General features: G+C 40.3%; 1 protein-coding gene across 1 annotated transcript in view; it reads right to left on the reverse strand.

Moving 5' to 3' along the window:
- Cfap61 (cilia and flagella associated protein 61) overlaps positions 1–25,407 on the reverse strand; it is a 242,956-nt gene that overhangs the window by 87,642 nt on the left and 129,907 nt on the right. Inside the window, exon 18 of the mRNA XM_048348715.1 lies at positions 11,854–11,981. Coding sequence (XP_048204672.1) covers positions 11,854–11,981 — 128 coding nt within the window. The remainder of the gene's footprint in view (positions 1–11,853; positions 11,982–25,407) is intronic.

Below are 25,407 nucleotides of genomic sequence, written 5' to 3' on the forward strand. Positions count from 1 at the left end.
TTAAGAGGGATTTTTGTCAATGTATTTCTCACCAAGCTTCCTAGGCTTAGGCATTTTGCCCGTTTTTTTCCTCGGTGACATCATCTACCACCATGACTTCATCTTATATATTATCTATAATCCATCCTATCATTCTATAATGCTTCTTGGGAGCTATAAATTTAATTTCTAAATGCTTCAAGGCCATCCCCAATGCAGTGTATGTCCAAAGTAGGTTGCTTTCATGGCACTCTAGACTGAAATTTTGTCCAAATAGAGATCTCTATGTCCTCAGCCTTTTCTTTTTGTTCCTGTTAAAGACATGGGCCAACTAACAGTGACTCAAGCTGGAAGTGTGGAAGCTTATCTCAGATGCCTACCCTTCTTTCCATTCCCCTCAGTGGTTACTGTGTCCCATGATACAGTGTGATAGCACATCACCTTACCTAGAGATATAGTCTTAGATTCCCTAGTACAAGACTCTCTTGGGCCAGACTTACTGGAAACTTCTTTTTAAATTAGACCTATCTCAGTGGGTTCTGGTCTTGAAATTCTCATCTTTCCTCAGTAGCAGCAGAGCAAAGTGTTTAAGATCATGGACTTGGGACTCAAACTGCCTTAGCTGGATGCCTAGCAATCTAGTACTTTCTAGCATTTTTAACCTTGAGCAGGTTATTTAGCCTTGCTGTGGCTTAGTTACTTCACCTGCAATGCTTGACAGGCGAGCTGCAAAGATAAAATAGAGAGCCTGTAGGATATTTAGAATATTTCCTGCTGCATAGTATATTTTAACAGATGCTATTTTCACTACCAAGATATTAAGCCCAAACCCATCAGCATGCTATATAACATCTCTATAGTGAAAGGTTAATCTAATCTCCCTACTTTTCTTTATAACATCACCATTCCTTTCCTGCCTTTATATAAAAACATCATGAACATTTTCATTTTTTCCTCCAGCCTTGTTATTTGTATTATCATAGTTCTCTCTAATCTAACACAGCAACATCCCAATATTTGATTTTATACATCTATCCTTATCTAAAGTGCACTGCTCTAAAAAAATCATGAGGTTTATAATGTATCACTCAAACAGAGCTAGCTCGCCCAAGGATGAAATATGGAGATGAAATGTTTTTAAGATTTTTACATTTTCTTGCTTATGCATATTCAAAAAGTTCCTGTAGATAGAACATCAGGTCACAGGGTGTAGCCTGGCTTTGAATAAGCATCACATGAAATGGCACAAAATGCAGTCCCTGATAAAGCATGACTCTCAGACCGAATGGTGCTAGCTCAATGTATATAAACAGTATCTAACATCATTGTGAGCCCTCTGCTCCAAAATCAAAGGTCACCATATTGCAGAGAAAAAAAAGTTCAAGTTAAGTGCTCAAGCCAATGAAACATTAAACAAGTGCACCTGCATTTTAGCAGCAAATAATTCCAGTGGGGATTTTGTGTTGCTGTGGATACAAAGGGAGGAACAGCTCAAAGATACTTGTAAAGCAGGGAGGGATTAGAGTATCCAGGGAAATAAGTAAAAGGTATTGTGTTTCATTCCATGTTTCAGGAGGACAGCTACAAAATTAGGTCTAAACATCCTTATCCTTCAAAGAAAAAGGGTCACATTGCCAATTTATTATGAACACACACACACACACACACACACACACACACACACACACACACAACTTTTTCAGTTCCTTATCTTTCTTGGCAGCAGAAATTTGTCAATCTGGTAAGCAATCACTCGTTATTTTTATATATATATATATTTTTTTTTTTTTTTTTTTTTTTTTTTTTTTGGCCAGTCCTGGGCCTTGGACTCAGGGCCTGAGCACTGTCCCTGGCTTCCTTTTTGCTCAAGGCTAGCACTCTGCCACTTGAGCCACAGCGCCACTTCTGGCCATTTTTCTGTATATGTGGTGCTGGGGAATCGAACCCAGGGCCTCATGTATACGAGGCAAGCACTCTTGCCACTAGGCCATATCCCCAGCCCTATTTTTATATTTTTGCTGATTATTTTTTGGCATGGCAAAGACAGTTGAACTATTCCGTTTAATTCTTTCATTTCTACTTCTATTTGAATAATGTAGAAAAAGGTCAATTACCTTATAACTGATCTAAAACTTTCAATTTAATCTACTAAGACTTATACTTTCTGAATTGAGCAAAGCAAACCAAAACAAACAATTTACATTCTTCAATATGCACTGTCCTTATAAAATGACATGTTGAATTGAAACCTCTCTGTACAACGACTTGAAGATAATAAAAATAACAATACCTATTCAAATTATAAGCATAGGATAGCTGAAGAGAACATGCCTGTTTTATTTGGGGAAAAAAATTCTTAGCGTTCTTCCAGCACTCTTCTTTTCTGTTTAAATCACAAAAGAGACTTTTTGATACATCTCTACCTACTTATTTCATTTTTTTGTTCTTCTATTAAGCATATCATAGTGGCTGCTTTCATGGCCACAAAGCTGTCAGTAATGACACACTCTGACCTTCAAGGGCAGATGGAAGAGACCCAAAGTGGGGAGAGGATTCTGAGCACACTTAGAGGAGGGTGAGAGTTCATGGGGGCAAGGCAGAGGTTAAAAGCTCTCTCCTGGACACTATGTCTTCCTCTCTTCTCCTGGGTGCCATCTTGCCTGACTCTACCTTGGGTGGTGAGTCAGAGTTCCTTGTTATCATTAGTCCCTGTAGGAACCAGGATAGAATGTGTAGAAAGCAGACAATAAGTAGGTTTCTTAAGCCTGTCTTGAATCCGGCTTATGACTGGGTCAAGGGATCTCAAATCAACACCAAGCCTCACCCTAAGGGTTCAGCTTCTTCCTGGAGTGACCTGGGTCACTGTAATGTCTTCAGGTACTTGGCAAGGACAGGGCACCCAGGCTGGATAAACACCTATGGGGATGATCCAAGGGTTCAGGATCTCTAAAGAAATGCTATGAATTTCTGCTAAAATAGTAACACATAAAACCTTACTGAAAAATAAGTCAATGAGTGTCATGTTTGAAATGCCAATAGATAAAAACAGGAATAAAATTTGATAGCCCTGGTGTATTTCATATTCCTGGGACTACCCCCCTACCTCTAACCCAGAAATAGGGTTCCCAGAAACTTATTTCTATGACCCCTCTCCAATCCCATCTAGGTGGCTTATATGAGAATTATAGAGTCTGGAAGCTTCCCAGGCTGTCGCCTATAGAGTGACTACTTACATTAACCCTTATGTCTAGGGAGGTCATTCGCAGCAGTGTGGTTCACTGCATGCTTTTAAAATAAGAGGTGAAATTCAAAGTGTTGGAGTTTTCTTTTCCCCGAGTCCAAATTCTTTACTATGGTGGTAATGCTGGAGTATTTCTTAGAAAGGAGTTATCTTCAAAGGACTATAGTTAGGAATCAACGTTGTCTCCAGAGCAGTACAGTACTCAGTGTACGGCCTGGCCAGAGTGGCCCATTCAAATCCCACTCTTTAGCGAGGATGACCATTGTTATGGTTCAGATCTTGAATGCTTCCAGAAGGCCATAAGCTAAATACTTGGTCTCTAACCAAGGGCACACTGGAAGATGGTAACATCATTGGGGGGGTGGGGGGTGGTCAAAGAAAGAAGTCAGGAATCTTTGGGGGTAAGCCCAGCCCTTTCTCTCTCTCTTTTCTTATAGGCTAGCTTTGCTTCATCATATGTTTTCCAACATGGCACTCTGCCTCACCACAGGCTCAAAGCAATGGAGCCAAGAGATCATGGACTCAAATTCTTGAAATGGATCTAAAATACACCTTTCAGCTCTTTGAATTATTTTCTCAATTATTTTGTTACAACTATTGGAAATCAGACTAACTACTTATCACTTTTACTATAGAGCCTTCATTACCTGTAATTTCAGACAAGGCTCTTTCTGCACTTCTTCTCAAAGTTTCCACCCAACATCCAATCCTTCCCCCCAGGGTGGAAGATGTGGGGAAGTTTGACACCTCCTTGCTTCCTCAATGCAACAGGTTAAAGGACTCCATGGATGGATATTACAGATGCAATCCTCCCTCTGCATGGAGGAGAGAAAAGTAACTGGTAGATTCACAGCTGAGGAAAGGAACGGTGTACAACAGAAGTTTATGGTATCTTCTGTCTTTTGGGGAATGAGGCCAAGCATAAGAAAATATGGGGACTGGTAGTATGGAGCTGGCAGAACTAAGATAACATTGCTTTCATGGCAATAAAAACATAGTAGAAAGTCAGAGTATGAGGCCTATTTCCAGAGTTTTTGATGCAGTAGGTCTGGTAAGACCTAAGAATTCGTATTTCTAACAAATTCCTACATGATTGTGTTAGTGGTCTAGGGGTGACACTTTGAGAAGCCCTTTTCTAGAGGTGAAAGACTGAGAGAGCCAGGGGCTTCAGGGGCTTAAGAAACAAAGGCACACTTTCTTGTTTCTATGAAGGAAGACAGATCACATTAAATATTTCGGAGACATGAGAGAAGACTGAAATTTCTTTCTTGGCCTTGATCTTTTTAATACAGTAGAACTTTTACACAGAGTGAAAGAACATTCAGAGCTCCTAAGATTTATATGATAAACTTGAGACTATTAGTAGCATGATAAAGATCCCTGATGTGTCAAGACAGAAGTTTTCAAAGCAACAGATATCAGGGAAAGGCTCAAGAAGCATGCACTGATAGCCTATAGATGAGTACCTTCAGCAGGAACCCCTTAAAACATTCAGATGTGGTCCTTATAAACATAAAGCTCCAAATTCCATCAAGGATCAGGTATCTTTCAGCTTGTGTTGAACAGATAATAGAGAAGTACACTACTCCAATTTTCTTTAGACGCAGAATAGAAACATTACAGAAAGTGGGGCTGTGTGCTTGGTCCTTTTAGTGATAAGCAGAGGTGGCGTTTCCACCAAACTCCAAAGCAATGTCTCACAAGGCGTCAGATGCAGAAGCAGCTGGAAACACCTCTGGCTCACCACCAGTCTTTAGAGGAAACAGCATCTCCACCTTGAAAAGACACTATATCTCCAACTTAGCTCCTACCTGGAATATAGACACTCACCTTTCCCACAATTCCATATGTTTTTTCCCCCTAGCAATGGTTTCTAGATGCCTAGGAAATGCACATGGAGATGTCCTTGAAGATGCAAGAATGCCACAAAAGTGTGGTCTTTTTCTCAGCCTCATTTTTCCACCAACTTTGCCTAAGCCCACATATTTTGGCAAAGAGCACCTACAAGAGTATTGATGAGAAAGAAGGGTATAAACTAAGAAACAAGAATATCAGTCTAGCAGAAGATGTGGGGTCCATCATCTTGGGTGCCTGCACCTGCAAATAATTTTCCTGCCTCTCTCACGTAAGGTGCTATCTCAGATCATAGTTGGAGGCACAGGCCAGAAGAGCAGTCAGGCTGACCATGAGCCAACCAGAGCAGGGACTGGTGGGGTAAACACCTGGCTTTCTCACCCCCTCCCCAAAAAGGGATGGCTTTATTTTATTATTTGAAAATTATCCAGTAGCAGTCAACAAAGACTTTGTAAGGTGAGTATACTACTCAGATCTGTGTACTGCTTGTTCTTTATTTTTAGTTTCTGGATTTTGGTACTGATGTGTGAACTCAGGGCCTCTCACTCTATTTGTTGTTTTGCTCAAGGCTGACACTCTAATACTTGAGCTACACTTCCACTTCTGAATGTTAGTACTTTGTGTGGTCACAAAGAATGCAATTCCTACCTCCCATCCTCAACTCCAAAGAATGGCCAAAAACCACATGGATGATAAACCAATCACCCCTACCCTTCAAAACAGGCTTGTTACCTGAAAAAGACTGCTTTCCTTTTGTTCTAGGAGTCTCTAAAGTAGATATTGGGAGGCAGGAGAAGTTACTCTGAAAGGGGCAGGGATGGACAATTTCAGCAAAGAAAGATTTAGTTAGCACTAATTACATTTAAATACTGGAATCATATTAGGCAACCTAGTTGTGATGGCCCTATCAGGAGTATTGAAGATCTTAATTTTCCTTTCTCTTTCTTTCCTTCCTTCCTTTCCTGCCCCCTACCCCCACCCACTCCTTTTCTTTCATGCCAGATCATGCTAGATCAAATTCTGCACCTGGGCATAAGGGTAGTGCTCTACCACGTGAACTACACCTCCACTTCTGGCCTTTTGGTGGTTAATTGGACGTGTCTCACAGACCTTCCTGCCTGGGCTGGATCTCGGCCTCCTGAGTAGCTAAGATTACATGCATGAGCTCAGATACTTATTTTCTGATGTCAGAATGTCAAGTCATTTTGCCCCAGGGGAGGCTGAGCCTCTGTGTTCGACATGTTCCTCTAACTCTACCTCTTCCCAACCCCAGGCTCCAGCCCTGCCTCTGCCTCAGTCCCTGACAATGCCAACACCACACATGACAAGATGTGACCTGCCTCCTGGATCTCTGCCTTTAAGTTGCTGCAGGCTCCCTGGGGTGTCCTGGAAAACAGCCATGTGCATGCCTGCATCCTTGACACAGTGAGCCTTCTGCCCTGGTGTGAATGGGGCAACTAGGGGAAGCTATGCCCTTCAAATCACATGATAGAGACCCATGGGGCAGAACACACAATCACTAACCTGCTCATGGGGGTTAGCCCTGAAATCAGCAAGGAAGCTCTGACTATTTAATTAGTCACTTAATTAGTAGCAGGCCACACTGAGGGCTTTGGATGTGCTCAGACCAATGTAAAGATAAAAAGTCCAATTAAGCCACCAGCATTAGGCTGGTTGCTGCCAGTGCCCACAGCTGTGCCGGATATTGTACAGAACGGTGCAGCCTGATAACAGGAGTTAGGGCCATCCGTCCACAATCATAGCTTGGAAAACATGCCGGCCAGTTCCAAGCTATTTTATTTTTGCCTCCATATGCTCAGTCTGGTGTGGCACCGATGTTTAGTTCAGAAAAATTTGAGGTCTCTTCCTTTGATGGGATGTGGCCATTTTTCTTTTTTGAGCAAATGTTTCTCAGTAATGAAAATGAAAGAAAACAGTATTGCTTCTGGTGACTGAAAGTATCCATTTCTCCAGTCACACAGAGGGTGCCGGGACCCTGAGGCTGCTTCCAGTCACTGAAATGCCATGACCTCCTTGTGCATCTTTCTAGTGAAATTTCAGGCCCTTCAAGAGATGCTTTACATCTGGGTTGAATTAGGAAGGATTAAAAAATGATGGACTAAAAGGCATTATGCCGGATACTTCATCTACTGTTCTCTCGTTTCCCATTTCCTTACATTCTTATTGCTTAGTAGCTCTATCAACACCATGTTGATATAATTGACACCGTATATTTCAATATTACTCATTCTCCTAATCTGGCTAAATTATAATATATGCACATCTGAATTGCCATGGTGACATTCCTTTGTACAACTAATGCATACTATAATAATAATAATAATAATAATAATAACTATTATTATTATTATTAATGAATCATAGGAAAGTAAAGCTGGCTCTGTTGAGAGGCAGGTAGGGTGAATGAAAGTGAATATGGCTGAAGTTTATATGCATGTAGGAAAATAGAACAATGAAATCTGTTGAAACCATTCTAAGATGGGATGAGGGGAAATGAGAGAAAAAGATGGAAAGTGAATTTGATCATTTCCATACAGACATTGTATGTATATGTATGTGTCACAATGAACTCCCATGTATATCTACTATATAATAATAAATCCCTTTAAAAATAAAAATTCTTGTGCTGGGAATGTGGCTTAGTGGTAGAGTGCTTGCCTAGCATGCATGAAGCCCTAGGTTTGATTCCTCAGTACCACAAACACAGAAAAAGCCGGAAGTGGCGCTGTGGCTTAAGTGGTAGAGTGCTAGTGTTGAGGAAAAGAAGCTCAGGGACAGTGCCCAGGCCCTTAGTTCAAGTCCCAGGACTGGCAAAAAAAATTTTTTTAAATTCTGCATAATTAATAATGCTGGAAGAGAAGGGGGGAGGGGAGAGGAGGGGAAGGAAGGGGAGGGGAAGGGAAGAAGGAAGGAAGGGAGATAGGAAGTAAAGAAGGGAGGAAGGAGGGAAGAAGGGAAGAGGGAAGGCAAGAAGGAAGACAAGAAAGAAGGAACGAATGAAAGAGAAAGAAGGAAGAAAGGAAGGAAGGAAGGAAGGAAGGAAGGAAGGAACGAACGAACGAACGAACGAACGAACTAGGCAATACTAGTGGCTCACACTTGTAATCCTAGCCACGTGGAGGCTGGGAATGGGAGGACTTCAGCTTAAAACCAGCCTGGGCAGAAACGTTCACAACTAAGAGCTGGACATGGTGGTACATGCCAGTCAGCTCAGTTGTAATGAGGAGGCTACTATAGGCAGACTGTGCCCAGGCACACACTTAGTCAGGAAGCAGGACCCTATTTCAGAAATAACCAGCAAAAGAACAAGACTGAAGGCATGGCTCAAATGGAAGAATGTCTGTCTAGCAAGCTCAAGGTCTTGAATTCAAATTCTAGCACTGCCAAAAAGTAAAATAAAAAATTGTGCTATAGTTAGAAGTAAATACTATAAGAGACAGTAAATACAGCAAGAGACATGCTGAATCAGAATAAAATAGTAACTGCTGCAGCTCAGTGAGTTTGTGCCCAAATAGACAGCAACAAGCTAGTCTGTGTACAAATCTATCATCAATCTAGGATAGTGTTAAGGGAAGAGCCGAGATGCTGCATTTCTAAGGAGCCTCCAGGTGAGGTAGAGAGAGCTGGTCTACCGACAAAACAGTGAGCCAGAAGGACAAAAACACTGTAAACATAAGAGAAGTTCATAGACTGACTTCTGTCTTCCTGTCTTCTTTCCTTTTTTTCAAAATTTGGCATAGCATTTCCTTTCTCTTTTGTTTTTCAATACTGGGATTTAAACTCAGGACCTTGGGTTTGTTAGGCAAACATTCTATCACTTTACTATCCCTTTTGCTTTGTTTTTTAAATTGGGATAGTCTTCTGCATTTTTTGCCCAGTGGGCTTTAGACTGTAATCCTCCTATCTATGCTTTCCATGTAGCTGGGATTATAGACACAGCCTCACACTCTGATCTTCCTGGTCTCAACCCCGGATTAACTGGGATTACAGGCATGTAGCACCACACCCAACATTCCATATTTCTCTTAAACATTATTTTAGAGTGTCTTTGTAGAAAGCCTGCATTTAAGGAGTTTAGCAGTTCAATAGGGAGTGAGTAAAAGGTCAAAATCCAAGCTTTGTGGAAAAGGGTCTCTTGCTTCCTTGAAAGAGCTATCACGGGTTACTAGACAACTCTCCTGGAATCAGTGTGGCCTCTATGAATGACGTAGCTCATCTAGGGACAGGCTGTTCTTCTGAGAGTAGAGAGTTGCTCCAGACCCCTGCTGGGCTTGTTTGAATTTCTAAGGTGACAGTACCTCAGGGTAGGCTGGCAGTACCTGGGAGTTTCATGTTGTGACACTCTTGGCACAGATGAGAAGAACAGGGTTACTCTCAGAGCCGTGTGTGTTAGTACTGGCCAGCAGCAGAGACAGGCTCATAAGACAATAGGGCCAGGGCTAGAACCAGATAGGAAGTAGAAAATGGGGATGTGGGTGTGTGTCTTTAGGGGAAATGCCTGCTCATATCATCTGGTACTTAGAAGTCTGAGAGAACAGGATTCATGGCTAACTGAGGCTAGACAACCACAAATAAGAAAATGTATCTCTGCAAATACTGACCTTGGATGAGTAGCAGCTGAGACCAGATAACATACTGTGGTGCATGCTGTAATCCCAGCAATTTGGAAGGCTGAGGCAGGAGGCTCAAGGGTTAGAGGCCAGCCTAGTCAACATAGTGAGTATTCCCTTCTCAACCTCACCCTTACCTTTGGTAATGCCTCCTGGCATGTAATTGGCACCTTAAATTGGGTACTGACTTTGGGCAGAACATTGCGGAACACTTCAGCTCTCCCAGAAGTACCTTAGAACTTGGGGAAGAATGGACACAGGAAGGGTACCAAGGTCTTGAAAGAGTTGCTTTGGGTGTCCTTTAAGGAAAAGACTAAATGTACTTTCTATCATTTCTTGCATGGAACTAGTAACAGGATTGACACATATTCCAGAAGATGTTGCTGGCTTGCATCTCACATGGACTTTCTAGGAAAGACTGTGCACTGTAACTGATAACTCAGCCTGGGAGTACAAGGTGAGACAGTTTTCTAAATCTTGCTTTCAAAATGTAGGTTGAGTCTTTACTGGTGGTAGCATTTGGTAAAAATGCATTTGTTCAATTTTATTTGAGCTCAAATCACATATAAAATTAAGCTCAAGTGGCAAGCAAACTGGTAAGATATGCAGTGGGTTACTATGGTGATTGCTAATTTAAAATAATTAGAGAAAATAATGAGAAAACCATTTCCTCTCTTAAGGATTATAGATCCGTAAACTGATACCAGTCTATTTTTAGTGTCCATAATCTGTAATAATGATGGAGAATTATGAGTACTTTGGAATGGTTGAAAAAGGTCTGTTTGGAGAATTTAATCAACTTGGTACTTATAACAAAATTTATATTTATTAAATTGAAGTCAATTCCACAAAATGAAAATTGCATATATATATATATATCTTAATGTGCTCATTGTTAAACAAAATATTATGATGATGTATATGGCCAAACTAAGATTTAAGACCTGTTTATGACTATTTCTTAACTCCTGTAATGTCACAAGTCCTTCCTACTAATTCATCATTCAAGAATAGCTGCATTAAAGACCTGCTATTCAGAAGTCTCAGCTGAAGGGAGCCATCAGTGCAAGGCAGCACTCTCAGGCAGTGTGACAGACCCAGCACATAAATATCCACGGCACTTCTCATTATTTCATTCTTGTGGTGAGTTATTACTATAAACTAACCACAATATTTACTCATGTGAACTCTATTGCTAACTTCAATAATGACATGAAATTTATTTCTGGTTAACTAAGGCTGTGTTCTGGAGAATTGAACAAATGGGCTAGAAAATGAAAAAAAAAATCAGTTCTTTTCCTTTTCTGGTTAATGTTATGCCAGATGAGGAAGGTCACCATTTGGAGTTAACTTGTCTCCACTTAAACCAGGTCTAAGCACTGAGGCTGTTTCCTCCAGTCTTTTTTCTCTCTTCTCCTGGCAAAGACTCCTTTCCTCCCAGGGTTGGTAGCTCTTGGCTTCAGTGGGCTGTTTTCCCCCATCTCCCACTTGCCTATAAGAACCTGTACTTTTTAACAGTAGCCAAAGTTTTTGTGTGGTTCTAAGCAATGGATGTGACAGAAAAATGACTCATTTGTGTAGCAAAGTTTGCTGGAAAGGGTCAGATGGTGCCTGTTTTAGTCATTTCAGGTCATATGGCCTGTTACAACTGCTCAAATCTGCCATGGTGGCATAAAAACAGCTGCAAATAACGCATATAAAAGTGAATGTGGCTGTGTTTCAATAGGGCCTTACTCACAAGAGCAGAGGACAAGTCAGATTTGATGTGGGACTCTACAATTAGCTTCCTCTAATCTACATGACCACTCTGATTCATTAATCCACATAGTCAGAGAGTATATGGGGGGTGGCCCAAGAACTTGGACTTTTCTCTCAAGGGCCTCTCTTCAGGTATAGCAAGAGAAGTTTTATTATTTTTTTATTTGTCCCTCTTTCTCCCACCTTCTCCCTTCCCTTATTTTTTTTTATATTTTTTTATTATCAAACTGAATTACAGAGAGGTTACAGTTTCATACATTAGGCATTGGATACATTTCTTGTACTGTTTGTTACTTCGTCCCTCATTCCCCCCTCCCCCTCCCCCTTTCCTACCCCCCCCATGTTATTATTTTTTTTTAAAGAACAAACACATGAAGTAAAACAACTCACCAAAATACCAAGGTCTCTAGAAAGGAGATTCCAACACTGGAGGCACCGACCACAACAATCCTGGCATTGACAGTTATTTTAGGTTCCAATGTTAATTTTCTGTTGGTATGGTTCAAGGCATAGCCCAACTGGAAGAACAATTCAAAGAGAAGAGAGGTGAAGAAAGTGTAGCTGAGTCAGCAAGCCCAGGCTGATAATTATGAGGAAGTATTTGACATAATTTTATTATTAGGTTTGCAGATCAAAACTAATAATACTCATGAAACGGTCATAGTGAAGTAAGTGGTATCTCTTAGGAATCATTGTAAGGGCCGGGAGTGTAACTCAGTGGTAGAACATTTGCCTAGCATGTGATGGCCTTGGGTTCCATCACTAGACACACACACACACACGCAGACACACACACACACAATCAATCAATCAATGTAAGAATATAGCAATATATCTGACATCAGGGGTAAGTAACAAACAATGTTTGATTTGGATGTTTCTGTCTTATTGCGGAGAGATATTTCACATAAACCTAGAAGTACTTGGAAGGTAAATAATCCTACAAGACGACAGCCAAGCAACTCCTTAAGAATTATAGTTCCATGAAAGGTCTCAAGTCTCTCCTAAAATGTCCCAAGTTTCCTAAATTTTTGAGTGAAAAACTGAATTATGTTAGCTGATTACTTAAAGACAAGTATTCTCTCTTTCTTCACTTGTGTATACTTCACACTGCTTAGCACAAAACCTACTGGACAGCAGGTGATCAATACTATTAGTTGAATGATAAACATTTGCTGAATGACAGAAATGTGTTGAATAATAAGTGTCATTCAATCTTATCATTCAACGAGGGAGAACTCTTAGACTCACAGACAGTAATTGGGAAGCTTTACTGTCTGTGTGTGCACAAAGGACTGGGTTAGTTGCTCATTTGGTTTACATTCCTGTGGAGGCTGCTGTGGGAGCATTCACCCACAAAGGGTTTCCAAGGAGGTATGCAGTGGTTGAGTGGGAATATCCTTAAGAGAATGTTGAATGGCATGCTAAAATATCTTGACTCTATTTTTAATTCATTTATCCAACACATTGCATTTGGTGTCTGACAATAACAAAATTAAGAGCAGTGGCAATAATTCATCAGAAACAATGGAGTCCTAAGTCACTAGAAGCTCATTACCTTTCTATCAGCATTAACAAGACCATTCCATTCAATCTCCAGGTCAGAAGCCTCCACATTCTCCTAGGTCTAACCTACTTTTCATTTATTAAAATTCTGAGACCCAGGAGTCCAGAGGATAGTGGTAGCCTTATTTTAAACTAGGTTTCCACTTACTTTCCAGTGCTTTAGGTGGCATGGATGTGGCCTTATGCTTTGCTATTCTCTAGATTATATTTAACATAGAGAACTCTAGATAGCCTAGCAAATAGAGGTAAAAAATGCCTTGGGAGATTTTAGACTCTACCCCATATTTAACATTACCTCACAGCATCTATTTCACTTCGCATTCCCACCTTTAATTTGGCATATCATAGATTCTGGAAGAATGGGTTCACTGCTATCTTTAAGAGGTGACTTTGATTGACAGAAGCCACATCCTATATAATCTTACCCTCCTTGCTCAATGACTGACAGGATGGACATGTGACTTATGTTGGCATAATCAGAGTGAAGCCCAGGACTTTCATTCTTTTCTGGATGACATGAGGTATAGAGACAAAACCTGAAATGACTACAGTTATCCTGTCACCAAGAAGAAAACAGACTTGGAATTGAAGCCCAAGATGATTATAAAGAAAGAGGACAGGGATTCCTTTCAAAACCTACCTTTGAACTCTTTCAGTTGTATAAGCAATACACACCAGTCAGACATTGCCACCATAGCACTAACAAACAAATCTAAAGTGCACTGACAACACAATTGCCCTATTCTTTTCATTGGTTTTTTTTTTATTACTGTTGGACCTGGGACTTGAATTCAAAGCCTAGGCACTGTCCCTGACTTTATTGCTTGAGGCTAGTGCCCTACCATTAGAGCCACAGCTCCACTTCCAATTTTTTGGTGGTTTAATTGGAGACAAAAGTCTCACGGAAAACAGGAATTCCTGAATGTTTTTATGGAAATGGATGAAGCCACTTACTATTTTCATTTTACTTTCTAATAATAAGTCATTGTAAAAAGAAAGTCTCAGACTTTCCTGGCTGGGGTGGGCTTCAAACCTCAATCCTCAGTTCTCAGCCTCCTGAGTAGTTAGGATTATAGACATGAGCCTTATTCTTTTTCTATTTTTTTTTTTATTTTATTTTTGCCAGGCCTGGGGGCTTAGACTTAGGGCCTGAGCACTGTCCTTGGCTTCTTCTTTTTTTCCCCTCAAGGTTAGCACTCTACCTCTTGAGTCACAGTGCCACTTCTGGATTTTTCTGTTTATGTGGTGCTGAGGAATCAAACCCAGGGCTTCATGCATGTTAGGCAAGCACTCTACTCCTAAGCCACATTTTCAGCCCCATGAGCCTTATTCTTGCTTGTGAAACTCTGGGTCATTTGGAAATGAGGTATATTGACTGCATATGGGTGCACTACTCTGCATCATTTCTCATTCTTAATGAGAAAGAATCAAGGCAGGTTCTTCTCAAGGCAATAGTAGAGGTGAATAAAGGATAGGTGAAATATGGCTTCGTAATTACAGGTGGCAATGGCAAATCATAGGGGAGAGCTCAATATCTATGAGGTGAGGAAATAAAGTTAGACAGCAATGGACAAAGTCTGGGGAAGGATGAGAGGTGAAAAGAATGAGGCTCGTTGGATTTCCTTGATAATTTAGGCTAGTTTTTTTTTTAAAGTATGTAACTGAAAACTTCCTAGATTGATAAACTTTGTAAAATAAAATAATGAAAGAGTGCACATTCTCCAAACAAATGTCAGTTCTGACCGTCTGTCCAAGAATTCTCCAGGACAGATTAATAAAGGACTGTGCAAAATATCTAGTTCACACTGGTCTATGTGCATCATGCTCTGCTTAGTTTCAAAGATGAATTCATCTTAGCCAGTCTTGACTTTTGATTCAGAATACATGTTATGATGGCATCTAATTGCAAGTCTAATTAGCAAATCTAAGATGCATGCACCTTAACAGAGGTCAGAAAGCAAGCTTTCTTCCACAAGCAAGGTACGTTCAGACATTCCTCTCTGCTGCCGGAAATGTAAGCTAGTATTGAAACATGGCAGTAATGAAATTCCCTGGTAAAGAATTATACCTCATTTACGAAACAGCTCCAGTATCAAGGATACAAAGGCGCTGGGGAACAGAACAGAATGGCTTTTGTTTCCCCGCACAATAGCTTTAATACCAACAGCTGCCAGGCCTCAGAAATCACCTTTCTAACTGCTAAAAACATAAAGTGGCCCCAGGGTGTCAAGAGTTAGCGATCAGTACCAACGCCGGTGGGTGTCTCAGGAGAATGATCTGGCATCCCAATGACATACAGTAAACCCAATTTTGTGCTCAAGTTTTAATTAAAAACATGTCCATTATCAGGTATGATGAAATCTTCCGGTCTGAAAACAAAACACTTTAAAAATTAGTAGATATGGTTTTTAAATTCCTCAAAAATCAAAAAGCACCCCCAAAACTACCCAGCCTAGAAACCTTTTAAGATTGCTTATATTGCTTTGTAAGGGGCTTATTTTAAACATAAGCAAGAAACACAGATTACTTTTTAATGAATGAAGAGTATTTCTTTCCTTTGTATTTTTTTGAATTACAGTGTTTCATGGAAAAGGAAAGCAGGACCAGAAGACCCTCTGATCCTGCTGAGTTGTCTTTTTATTATTTTTGGCTGAACATCTAACAAAAAGATGTTCCTGCATAAGAGATCCAGTTTGGGGTCTGATTGCCTTTATTTTGTAATAATAAAAGCCGTATCTGTTGATATACAGAAACAGAATGTGCCTTATTAATAGAAAACTGTTTCACAGAGATTAGAGGGAAGTGTAAGCCATTTGCCACACCACCATGAGAATGGAGATCCGAAGTCAGTCCCTCACCTCTCAATCATTCTATTTTTCTAATGACTGGAAGTTAGCATTTCAGTAAAAGGATTATTTCCAATTAGCCATCAACCTGTACCCCAGCAAGAAGAAATAAACCTATATTTCATGGTGTAGAACTTGACCTTTAAAAGATAAAAAAAAAAGTTTCTTAAAAGTGATGCTGACTTGTAATGAGTTTAGAATATAAACCTTAGGGTGGAGTAACTGCCAAAAACCAATATTCTAAAATGATCACATACAAAATATTCTGGGAAGTTAACGGCATAAATGGAGTACTTGTACAAGTTAAACTTTTAAAAATATAGATCTTAAATTCCATGCCTAAGGGGCTGGAAATAGGGCCTAGAGGTAGACTACGTATTACCTCGCATACAAGAAGCCCTGGGTTCCATTCCCCAGCACCACATATATAGAAAAAGCAGAAGTGGAGCTGTCCCTGATATATGACTGTTAAGAAAGGGAGACGGAGAGACAGTAGAGACCAGGTCTGTGAAACCAAAAACTGCTTGTCAAATAGTATTTCCCACAGGATTGGGGGAGCGACCCAACAGTATGTAACTAAAACCAAACTACTACTCAACATATAAAGGTCAAAAATTGACCTCTCAGTGGAATACAATAGCTCAAAAGCTATGTATGTACGTTCATATAAGACTACTGTCGACATATTGTCTAATATCGACATTACATTTAAAGCCCTAGGCGAATTTTCTTGGGCCGGGCCACGTGGCTACTGTATATGTTCTTGATACATTGTATATTATATATATGTCTACCTGACCTAGAGAAGGGAAAGAAAAGCAGGGCGTAAGATATCACAAGAAATGTACACACTGCCCTACTATGTAACTGTACCCTTTTTGCACAACACCTTGTCAAAAAAATTTGTGTTCAATTAATAAATAAATTAAATTAAAAAATAAAAAAAAGAAATGGCGCTGTGGCTCAAGTGGTAGAGTGCTAGCTTTGAGTAGAAAGAAGCCAGGGACAGTGCTCAGGCCCTGAGTTAAAGCCCCAGGACTGGCAAAAAAAAAAAAAAAATCCAATGATATGGAAGGTTCTATTAAGGAAGTCTAGAGATGATCTTGGGGTTGGGGAGGGAATGAGTGCCATGATTCCCAGGCAAACAGACAGTACAGATCAGATGGTAGTGTTTCATGGTTCCCATCAGAAATTTGGGAACAGAGATGAGGAAGCATTTAAGCTTTAACCTTTGTTGGTCATTTCCTTTGAGGAAGAGAAGACTAGACATGTGAGAAAATTAGCCATGGGTGAAGTTTGGGGTTGCATTTCTTTCTTTCTTTGATTTGTCTGCAATGCTCCAACTAGACTTGTTTGCTTCTTGAGGTCAGGAACTATGTTTTTGGTTCATTTGAGGCACTTGTTTTATTTTGTCAGCCTACATCCTGCCATACACTTTGGGGCATGTGGAAAATTGTGAGAGAAGACATATTTTCACCTTTGCATTTAATGAGCCTCATTTTAATGGTGTTATCATAATTTCTACTACTATTTTAGCTGGCTGTTTTTTCCACTTGCCTAAATGAGCAAATGAGTGATTTAGCATTATCTAGAAATACTTAGGGTTAAATTTGATCATTTTTGGTAAAAATAATGTTGATGTTCATGCCCTGACTTATATACATCTGGAAAGAGAATTTACATACATAGCTGTGAACTTTATGAATTTATTACCTGTTCTATATGTATAAAAATAGTCAAACGGAATAAAATAGAAGACCTAGAAATGAACCCACAGACCTATAGCCACCTAATCATTGATAAGGGAGCCAAAAACACAGGATAGAAGAAAGCCTCTTCAAAAAATGGTACTGGCAGAATTGGCTACATGTGCAGAAAACTGAAGTTAGATCCTGATATATCACCTTGTACCAGAATCAACTCCAAATGGATCAAAGAACTCAATATAAGACCAGATACCCTGAAAATATTGCAGGAAGTAATAGGGGAAACACTAAAGCTCCTTGGCACAGGTTGAAACTTCCTAAGTAAAGATAAATGGGATTGGATCAAAATGAAGAATTTCTGTATGGCAAAGGACACAGCTAGTAAGATAAATAGAAAAGCCCACATGATGGGAGAAGATCTTTACTAGCTATGTATCAGACAAGGGCTTCATGTCTAAAATACACTCAGAGCTCAAAAAATTAAATATTCCCTCCAAAATCCTCAAAGAAACAATAACTCAATTATAAATGAACTGAAGACTTAGACTTCTCTGAAAAAGAAATAAGAATGGCCAATAGACATATGAAAAGAAATGAAAATCAAAACAACATTGAGATTCTACCTCACCCTAATTAGAATGCCATCAAGAAAACTATTAAGAAAATAGATGCTGGTGGAGATGTGGCCAAAAAGGAATGCTACTACACTGTTAGTGTGTGTGTGTGTGTGTGTGTGTGTAAACTTGTTCAACCACTCTGGAAAGCAGTATGGAGGTTCCTCAAAAGACTAAACATAGAGCATCCCTATTACCCAACAATCCCACTTCTGGGCATCTATCCAATTGACCACAAACCAGACTACACTAAAGTCACCAGCACGACCATGTTCACTGTAGCATTATTTACCATGGCCAAGACATGGAATCAACCCAGATGACCCTCAGTGGATGAATGGATCAAGAAAATGTAGTATGGAATTCTTCTTTGTTTGTTTTTTTGCCAGTGCTGGGGCTTGAACTCAGGGCCTGAGCACTGTCCTTGGCTTCTCTTTGCTCAAGGCTAGCACTCTACCACTTGAGCCACAGCGCCACTTCCGGCTTTTTCTGTATATGTATGTGGTACTGAGGAATTGAACCCAGAGCTTCATGTATATGAGGTGAGCACTTTACCAGTAGGCCACATTCCCAGCCCCCTGTTGTATGAAATTCTATGCTTCCATCAGAAAGAATGACACTGCCCCATTTGCAAGGAAATGGAAAAAAATTATACTAAGTGAAATAAGTCAGATCCAAAGAAACATAGGCTGCATGGTTGGCCTTTTTTTTTTTTTGTCAGTTGTGGGGTTTGAACTCAGGGCCTGAGTGCTGTCCCTGAGCCTCTTTGTGCTCAAGGTTAGTGCTTGACCACTTGAGCCACAGTGCCCCTTTGGGTTTTTGAGTGGTTAGTTGGAGATAAGAATCTCACGGGGAGGGGCTGGGAATATGGCCTAGTGGCAAGAGTGCTCGCCTCCCATACATGAAGTCCTGGGTTTGATTCCCCAGCACCACATATACAGAAAATGGCCAGAAGTGGCGCTGTGGCCCAAGTGGCAGAGTGCTAGCCTTGAGCAAAGAAAAACCAGGGACAGTGCTCAGGCCCTGAGTCCAAGCCCCAGGACTGGCAAAAAAAAAAAAAAAAAAAAAAAGAATCTCACAGGGAATTGCCTGTCCAGGCTGGCTTCAAACCAGGATCCTCATATCTCAGTATCCTGACTAGCTAGGATTACAGGTGTGAGCCACTGGCATCCAGCTGGTTTCCCTCATTTGTAGTAACTAGAATGTGCCTATAAATCTATAAGTAAGCCCAATGAATAGTAAAAGACAAACCTGCACATGATTAATTAAATGGCAATCTAAATATTTGCACAGTGGGAACAAAGGAGGATATTCTTAAGAGAGGATCACAAGGGCTCAAAAGCTATGTGCATAAGATAATACAAAATGGATAATATAAAATGATGCTTATTGGAGCTGGGGATATGGCCCAGTGGCAATGAACTCCAATCCAAGAAATGGAAATAAGAGGGTTTTTAAAAAATTATTATATTGCTTGCAGTTCTTCTTTTCTTTTCTTCTTTCCTTTTTTTCTTTGTTTTTCCCCTTCTGTTGCTGTTTTTGATTTCTGTACCCTTCTGTCTATAAGGTTTATTAAAGTAGTAGCCAATAAAGGAGAACACCAGGTGGTATTCAGGCAGGAAAGAAAAGTTTATTCCCGAACCGCTGGCCTACGGCCAAGATGAGGCCTGAGAGGCCCTTATCTAGGGCAGGGTGGGGAGGTGTGGCCAGGTGAGGGGAGGTGGCTGCCTCTAGGTATGCCAGTTACTGAGGCAACACAGATAGTGGGCAGAAAATTTAGACAGTTGGGGGCATCTGCATGGAGCCCTCCCAAGGTGAACCCTACATTTTCTACATGTAAGTATATCTGATTTGGGGAGAGAAAGGGGAAGCACAGAAATGGTGAGACAAAGGGTGAACCAATCCATCAGTGAACCCTACTAGACACTATGTTGGAGATGGACTATACAACTTTGGGGGGAAGGAAGTCAGGAGAGGAAAAACTGGAAATGAGTGAGGGGCTGACCCTGTTCAAAAGGAAATGTATTCATTCCCTGACTAATTTAACTGTAATCCCTCTGTACATCATCTTTACAATAAATTTTTTAAATAGGTCAAATATAAATTCACCTTGATATATGTAAAGATATGCACATGAGATAGACGTCATATCCTCTTCTCTGAATTCTATGCTTGTATGTCTGATTTGAGTTTTTATCTCTACTTAAAATAAGTTATAATGTTGACAAAAGCATTACTGAAAGTCAATTTCAAGGACAAATCCAAAATCAGAAGTAACTAAAGCAACAAATAAGCCACTAAGCTAAAAAGCAGCCAAAACAAATACAAATGATTCTACATAATAAATGTAAAGTTCACATTAACGTGGAATATTACAATACCTATGATTTTTTTAAAATGACATTTCTTTTGGAGGTTATCATCAACTTCTGAGATCATTAGACGGGGAGTCATTAGTCTGGTGGTGAGATTTGGGCTTGTTTTCTTAATTCTAGTACTGGTTGGGATTCTGAGCTTCTTTTCCTTAAGTATCAGTTTCCTTAGGTATAAAATGGAAATAAATTACACCAACCTCTGCCTTCCTCAGCAGGCAAACAGGGGAACTATTCATTACAAAAATGTCTACAAATACTTTGAGCTTTTCAGGCAAAGATGTTACATAAGGTAAAATTGCACATCCTCTCTCCCATCTACAATATGAAAGGCAAATCTTTGAAAAACACCTTTTAAAAGGGCAAAACAATGAGCTCAATTTTCAGCTCACACCCATGTGTGTTTTTTTTTCTTACAGAAAGCTTCCAGCGACTTCAAAGGGAGCTCTGTGTGCCTGAGACGGAGACAGAGGATGGGAGATGCAAACCCATTAGGAATGAAATTTCTGAAATCCTTAATAAGTCTACTTTTGCCTTATATATGTAATTTTTTTCTGTTATGTTTTCCCATTCTCTCTTTTCTCTTTGAAAAGCCTCCTATGTTCCCAACTGGCGCATAACCAATGATGACAGATAGACAATGCTACAAAAGTCAGTGCAGGGTTCAAAGTTCACAAGTGGGCCTCTTTGGGGGCAGAGAACTGCAATATTTACAAATAAACAAAAGGTAGTGTGGTATAGACATTTAGAACAAATTATTTAGAAATACTTTCTTACAAAGGTAAAGTGCAGTGTAAAAAAGCATCCAGAAGCTTCAAAGGTAGATAAGAGCCCAACACTTTTGTCCTGTAGAGCACAGGTCGTCTGTTGTGACAATGATGTGGTTCTGAGCCTTATTATGTGAAGGATTATCCTAACTTTTCTCTTGTTTGAGGGAGGTAAGAACTCTCAACAAATCTGTAGCTCCAGCCCTTGAGAAAAATGCAAACGGCTCTAGCAAACATTCAGACTGCATCTTGAGGACACTCTGGCTTCTTTCTTAAAACTGGCGGCTTACACCTGTAAACCCAGCTACTCGGGAAGCTGCGTTGTGAGGATCATGATTCAAAGCCAGCCCAGGCAGAAAAGTCTGTAAGACTCTTATCTCCAAGTAATCAGAATAAAGCAGAAAGAGCTGTGGCTCAAGAGGTAGAAAACCAGTCTTATGGGGAAAAAAACAACAAACCACCTGAGGGACAGTTTGTAGGCCCTGGGTTTAAGCCCAGCACCAGCACCAAGAAAAGCAAATGAAAGAACTAGAAAGAGAACACTTAAAATAGCTCAAGGATGGGCCACAACAACTCACTGTCACATCACCAGGCAAATTGAAGCCTCTATTCAATCAGAAAGTAAGGGAGTGCTCATTTTCTTCTGCAAAACTATTGGTAACAGTACCTACAATGAATTATTTCTTCAAGAACTATCATATCTTCAGTCCCTTTATGACCTTTACATTAAACCAGCCAAAACAAAAACAAAAACAAAAAAAACCCTCACCCTTATCGCATTCTCACACACAGACTGAATCCTATCTTTAAAAAAGTTTCCTACATTCATTACATTTACAGACTGTGCTGCAAACAACAGGAACTCCTCAATATTAACAGCTTAAACAGAATGGAAGACAAGAAATGTGAAACTATGGAGCCCTAGGCTGAGGCAATACCATCAACAGATTAGCAATCGAGGCTTCTACCTGAATAATTTGTCCTTCTACTGCTTGATCTTCATCTACAAGATAGCTTCTGGTGATGCAGACATTATGTCTTTATCCTGGGCAGGAGAAAGCAAGCAAGCAAGCAAGCAAGGAAAGTGAGCTTTCCCAGAGCCCTAGCTAAGAGGCCAAATCTAGTCTTGTGGCTATACAGGTTTTGAGGGAGGCTTGGGAATTAATTCTCCTCATCATTGGACACATTACTGCCATGAATAAAATTGAGGCCCTAGTAGAAAGGATGATGGAAGGAAAGGATATCTGGGCATCAATTAGTGCTTTCTGCAATAGTTTCTTAAGCCTATTGTTTTATAAAAACAACAGTCCTCCAGTACCAGATGCCAATGTCTCACACCTGAAATCCTCAGGAAGCTAAGATCTGAGGATCATGGTTCAAAGCCAGCCATGGCAGGAAAGTCCATGAGACTTATCTCCAACAAAAAGCAGGAAGTGGAGCTGTGGCTCAGGTAGTATAGTACACTAGTCTCAGGGATACTGACCAGGGCCCATACAAAACAAACTCCATTTGACCCAATTCCTTCATCTCTACTTAGAAGCTGGCCATTACCATCCCTTCTCAGCTATTAAAAAAAATAATAAAGTCACTAATAAAAATGGATGATCACTCGGAACTTCTTAAACACAGAAAAAAAAAACTGGTTTAGGTTGAATTGCATTACTTTAGTGGATTTTATGAATTCTAGTTTGCATGCTGTTTTTCCCCCCAACTTTACAGTCAATGGCACCTTAGCAATCACAGTCAGACTGACAGAAGGGGGTGACACGGTGCTCTTGACTTGATCATGGGTGAATTAGCCATGGCTGGTTATTGTTAGCACTTCAAGGGGGCCCATGTGCCCTGTGTGTAAAATATGTGTTGAGTAAAGCTGTTCTTAACAATGTCTTCAAAAGAGTATAGTATGATTTGGCATTGAAATAAGCACTTATTTTGTTCCCCTAAAGGCACAGAAAGTGAGCAGCAGGGAACAAATTTGATATGAGTGGAGAAAATACTAGTCATTGGAGGAATGATAGCAATTCCATGTTTTCTCACAGTGCAACTCTTGAGTGCTTTTCAGGATCAAATAGAAGATGATAGATACTCTCAAGTAGATGAAGCCATGTTGCATTGTGTTACTGAGACACATGCAAAATATTTTCCCATCATCCACAAATAATACATTCGAAGAGAACATAAATTGCCTCCCTACTCTGAATAGATGAGAGGAATTTCAAAATAATGACTTACATGACTAATTCATATTCTGTTCAGGACTTCCATTTACACATTGTATCAGAGTTTAATTGGCCACATTTTTTTCTTAATGGCACATAAAGGTATATTCATGGTGAGGTGGCTATTTCATTTGTTTTCAATTAAACAGCAGCTCTAAAGATGGAGCTGGTATAATCGCTGAAACTATGGTCGACGTGGTGTTAGAAAGATCCACAGTTGGTTTTCCAGAGACTCAAATGCATCAGTCCCTGATATACAGCACATTATTAGCATGTGTATCACAATAGCCTTGAATAGCTCTGTGTCCTTTCTTTCCCACTTGATTAGCGCCAAGTGCTTAGAATTATTCTCTGAGCCTCTGTGGCACCGTGATAGGATCCTGCCTAGGGAGTGTCAGCTAGTGGGCACTCTTGCATCACTTTCAATGTCGTGTTAGTAACAGCCAAGAGAAATCATTTCTCTGGGCTGAGCACACAGACAGCAATGAGACAAATCCATAGCAAGGGGATGATTTACAGAACCAATAACTGACTTCTATGTCATTCTAATGGCACAAGTTACTGCTATATTACCTATGAACTGTTAAAAACACAAAAACTTAATCAGGCATGGTGGCTCCAGCCTGTAATCCCAGCTACTTAGGATCTAGATCGAGGAGATAGAGATCACCGTTGGAGGCCAGTCTCAGTGAGGAAAAAGAAGTCTGTGAGATTCCATTTCACCCAATGGCTGGGCACAGGTATATGTCTATTATCCCAGCTACAGCGAAAGGATAAAGGCTGTGTGCAGTGGCACACACTTGTCAGCCCAGCAACATGAGGAAACACAAGTAGGATGTTAGCATGGTAGCCTGGGCATAAAGTGAGATACTATCTTGAAAATATGAGCCGAAGGTATGGTTCAAGTGGTAGTAAACCTGCCTGTTAAACATCTAGTCCTGAGTTCAGTTTCCAGTACTACCAAAATAAAAACTTGGCCAGGCTGAAGCAAAACATTAAGCAGACCCTCATCTCAACCAATAAGCTTGTCACGATGGCATGAGCCTTATCATCCCAGCTGTGTGGGAGACTTAAACAAGAGGATCAAAACCCCAGGAGGATCAAAACAACTAAGAAAGCCTGGTGCTAGTGAGTCAAGCCTGTAATCCTAGCTACTCAGGAGGCCGAGATCTGAGGATTTCCTGAGCAGGAACGTCTATGAGATTCTTAGCTCCAATAAACTACTCAGAAAAAGCTGAAGGCAGCTCTGTGGCTCAAGTGGTACAGCGCTCAAGTGGTACAGCCTTGAGCAAAAACAGCTCAGGGACAGTGCCCAGGCCGGAGTTCAAGCTATAGGACTGGCAAAAAAAAAAAAAAAAAACCACACCAAACCCAAACAAAATGAAAAAAAAAAACAAACCCACAAAACTAAGAGCAAAAAGGGTTGGAGTGTGGCTCACGTGGAAGAGTTCATGTCTATCAATACTGCAATCAATCAATTAGTCAACCAATCAATCGTAGTAGTTTAACATCTGGCTACTTAACTACTTTCAATTTGAAATCCCAATTGGGAAAGATATCTACAATAAAATGAAGATATGGTCTTACAGGTCTGCAATAACTCAAAAATAACAGAAGGCACACTTCTATTAAATAGTTCCCTTCCAAAATGATGTCATTTTCTTGTTGGTATAGAAGAAAAAAATTTATCCTTCCATATAAGGTGCATTAAAAAGGAAACAAGGGGCTGGGAATATGGCCTAATGGCAAGAGTGCTTGCCTCCCATACATGAAGCCCTAGGTTTGATTCCTCAGCACCACATATGTAGAAAACAGCCAGAAGTGGCGCTGTGGCTCATGGCAGAGTGCTAGCCT

The sequence above is a fragment of the Perognathus longimembris genome, chromosome 6 (genome assembly GCF_023159225.1).
Source record: "Perognathus longimembris pacificus isolate PPM17 chromosome 6, ASM2315922v1, whole genome shotgun sequence".
Classification (NCBI taxonomy): domain Eukaryota; kingdom Metazoa; phylum Chordata; class Mammalia; order Rodentia; family Heteromyidae; genus Perognathus; species Perognathus longimembris.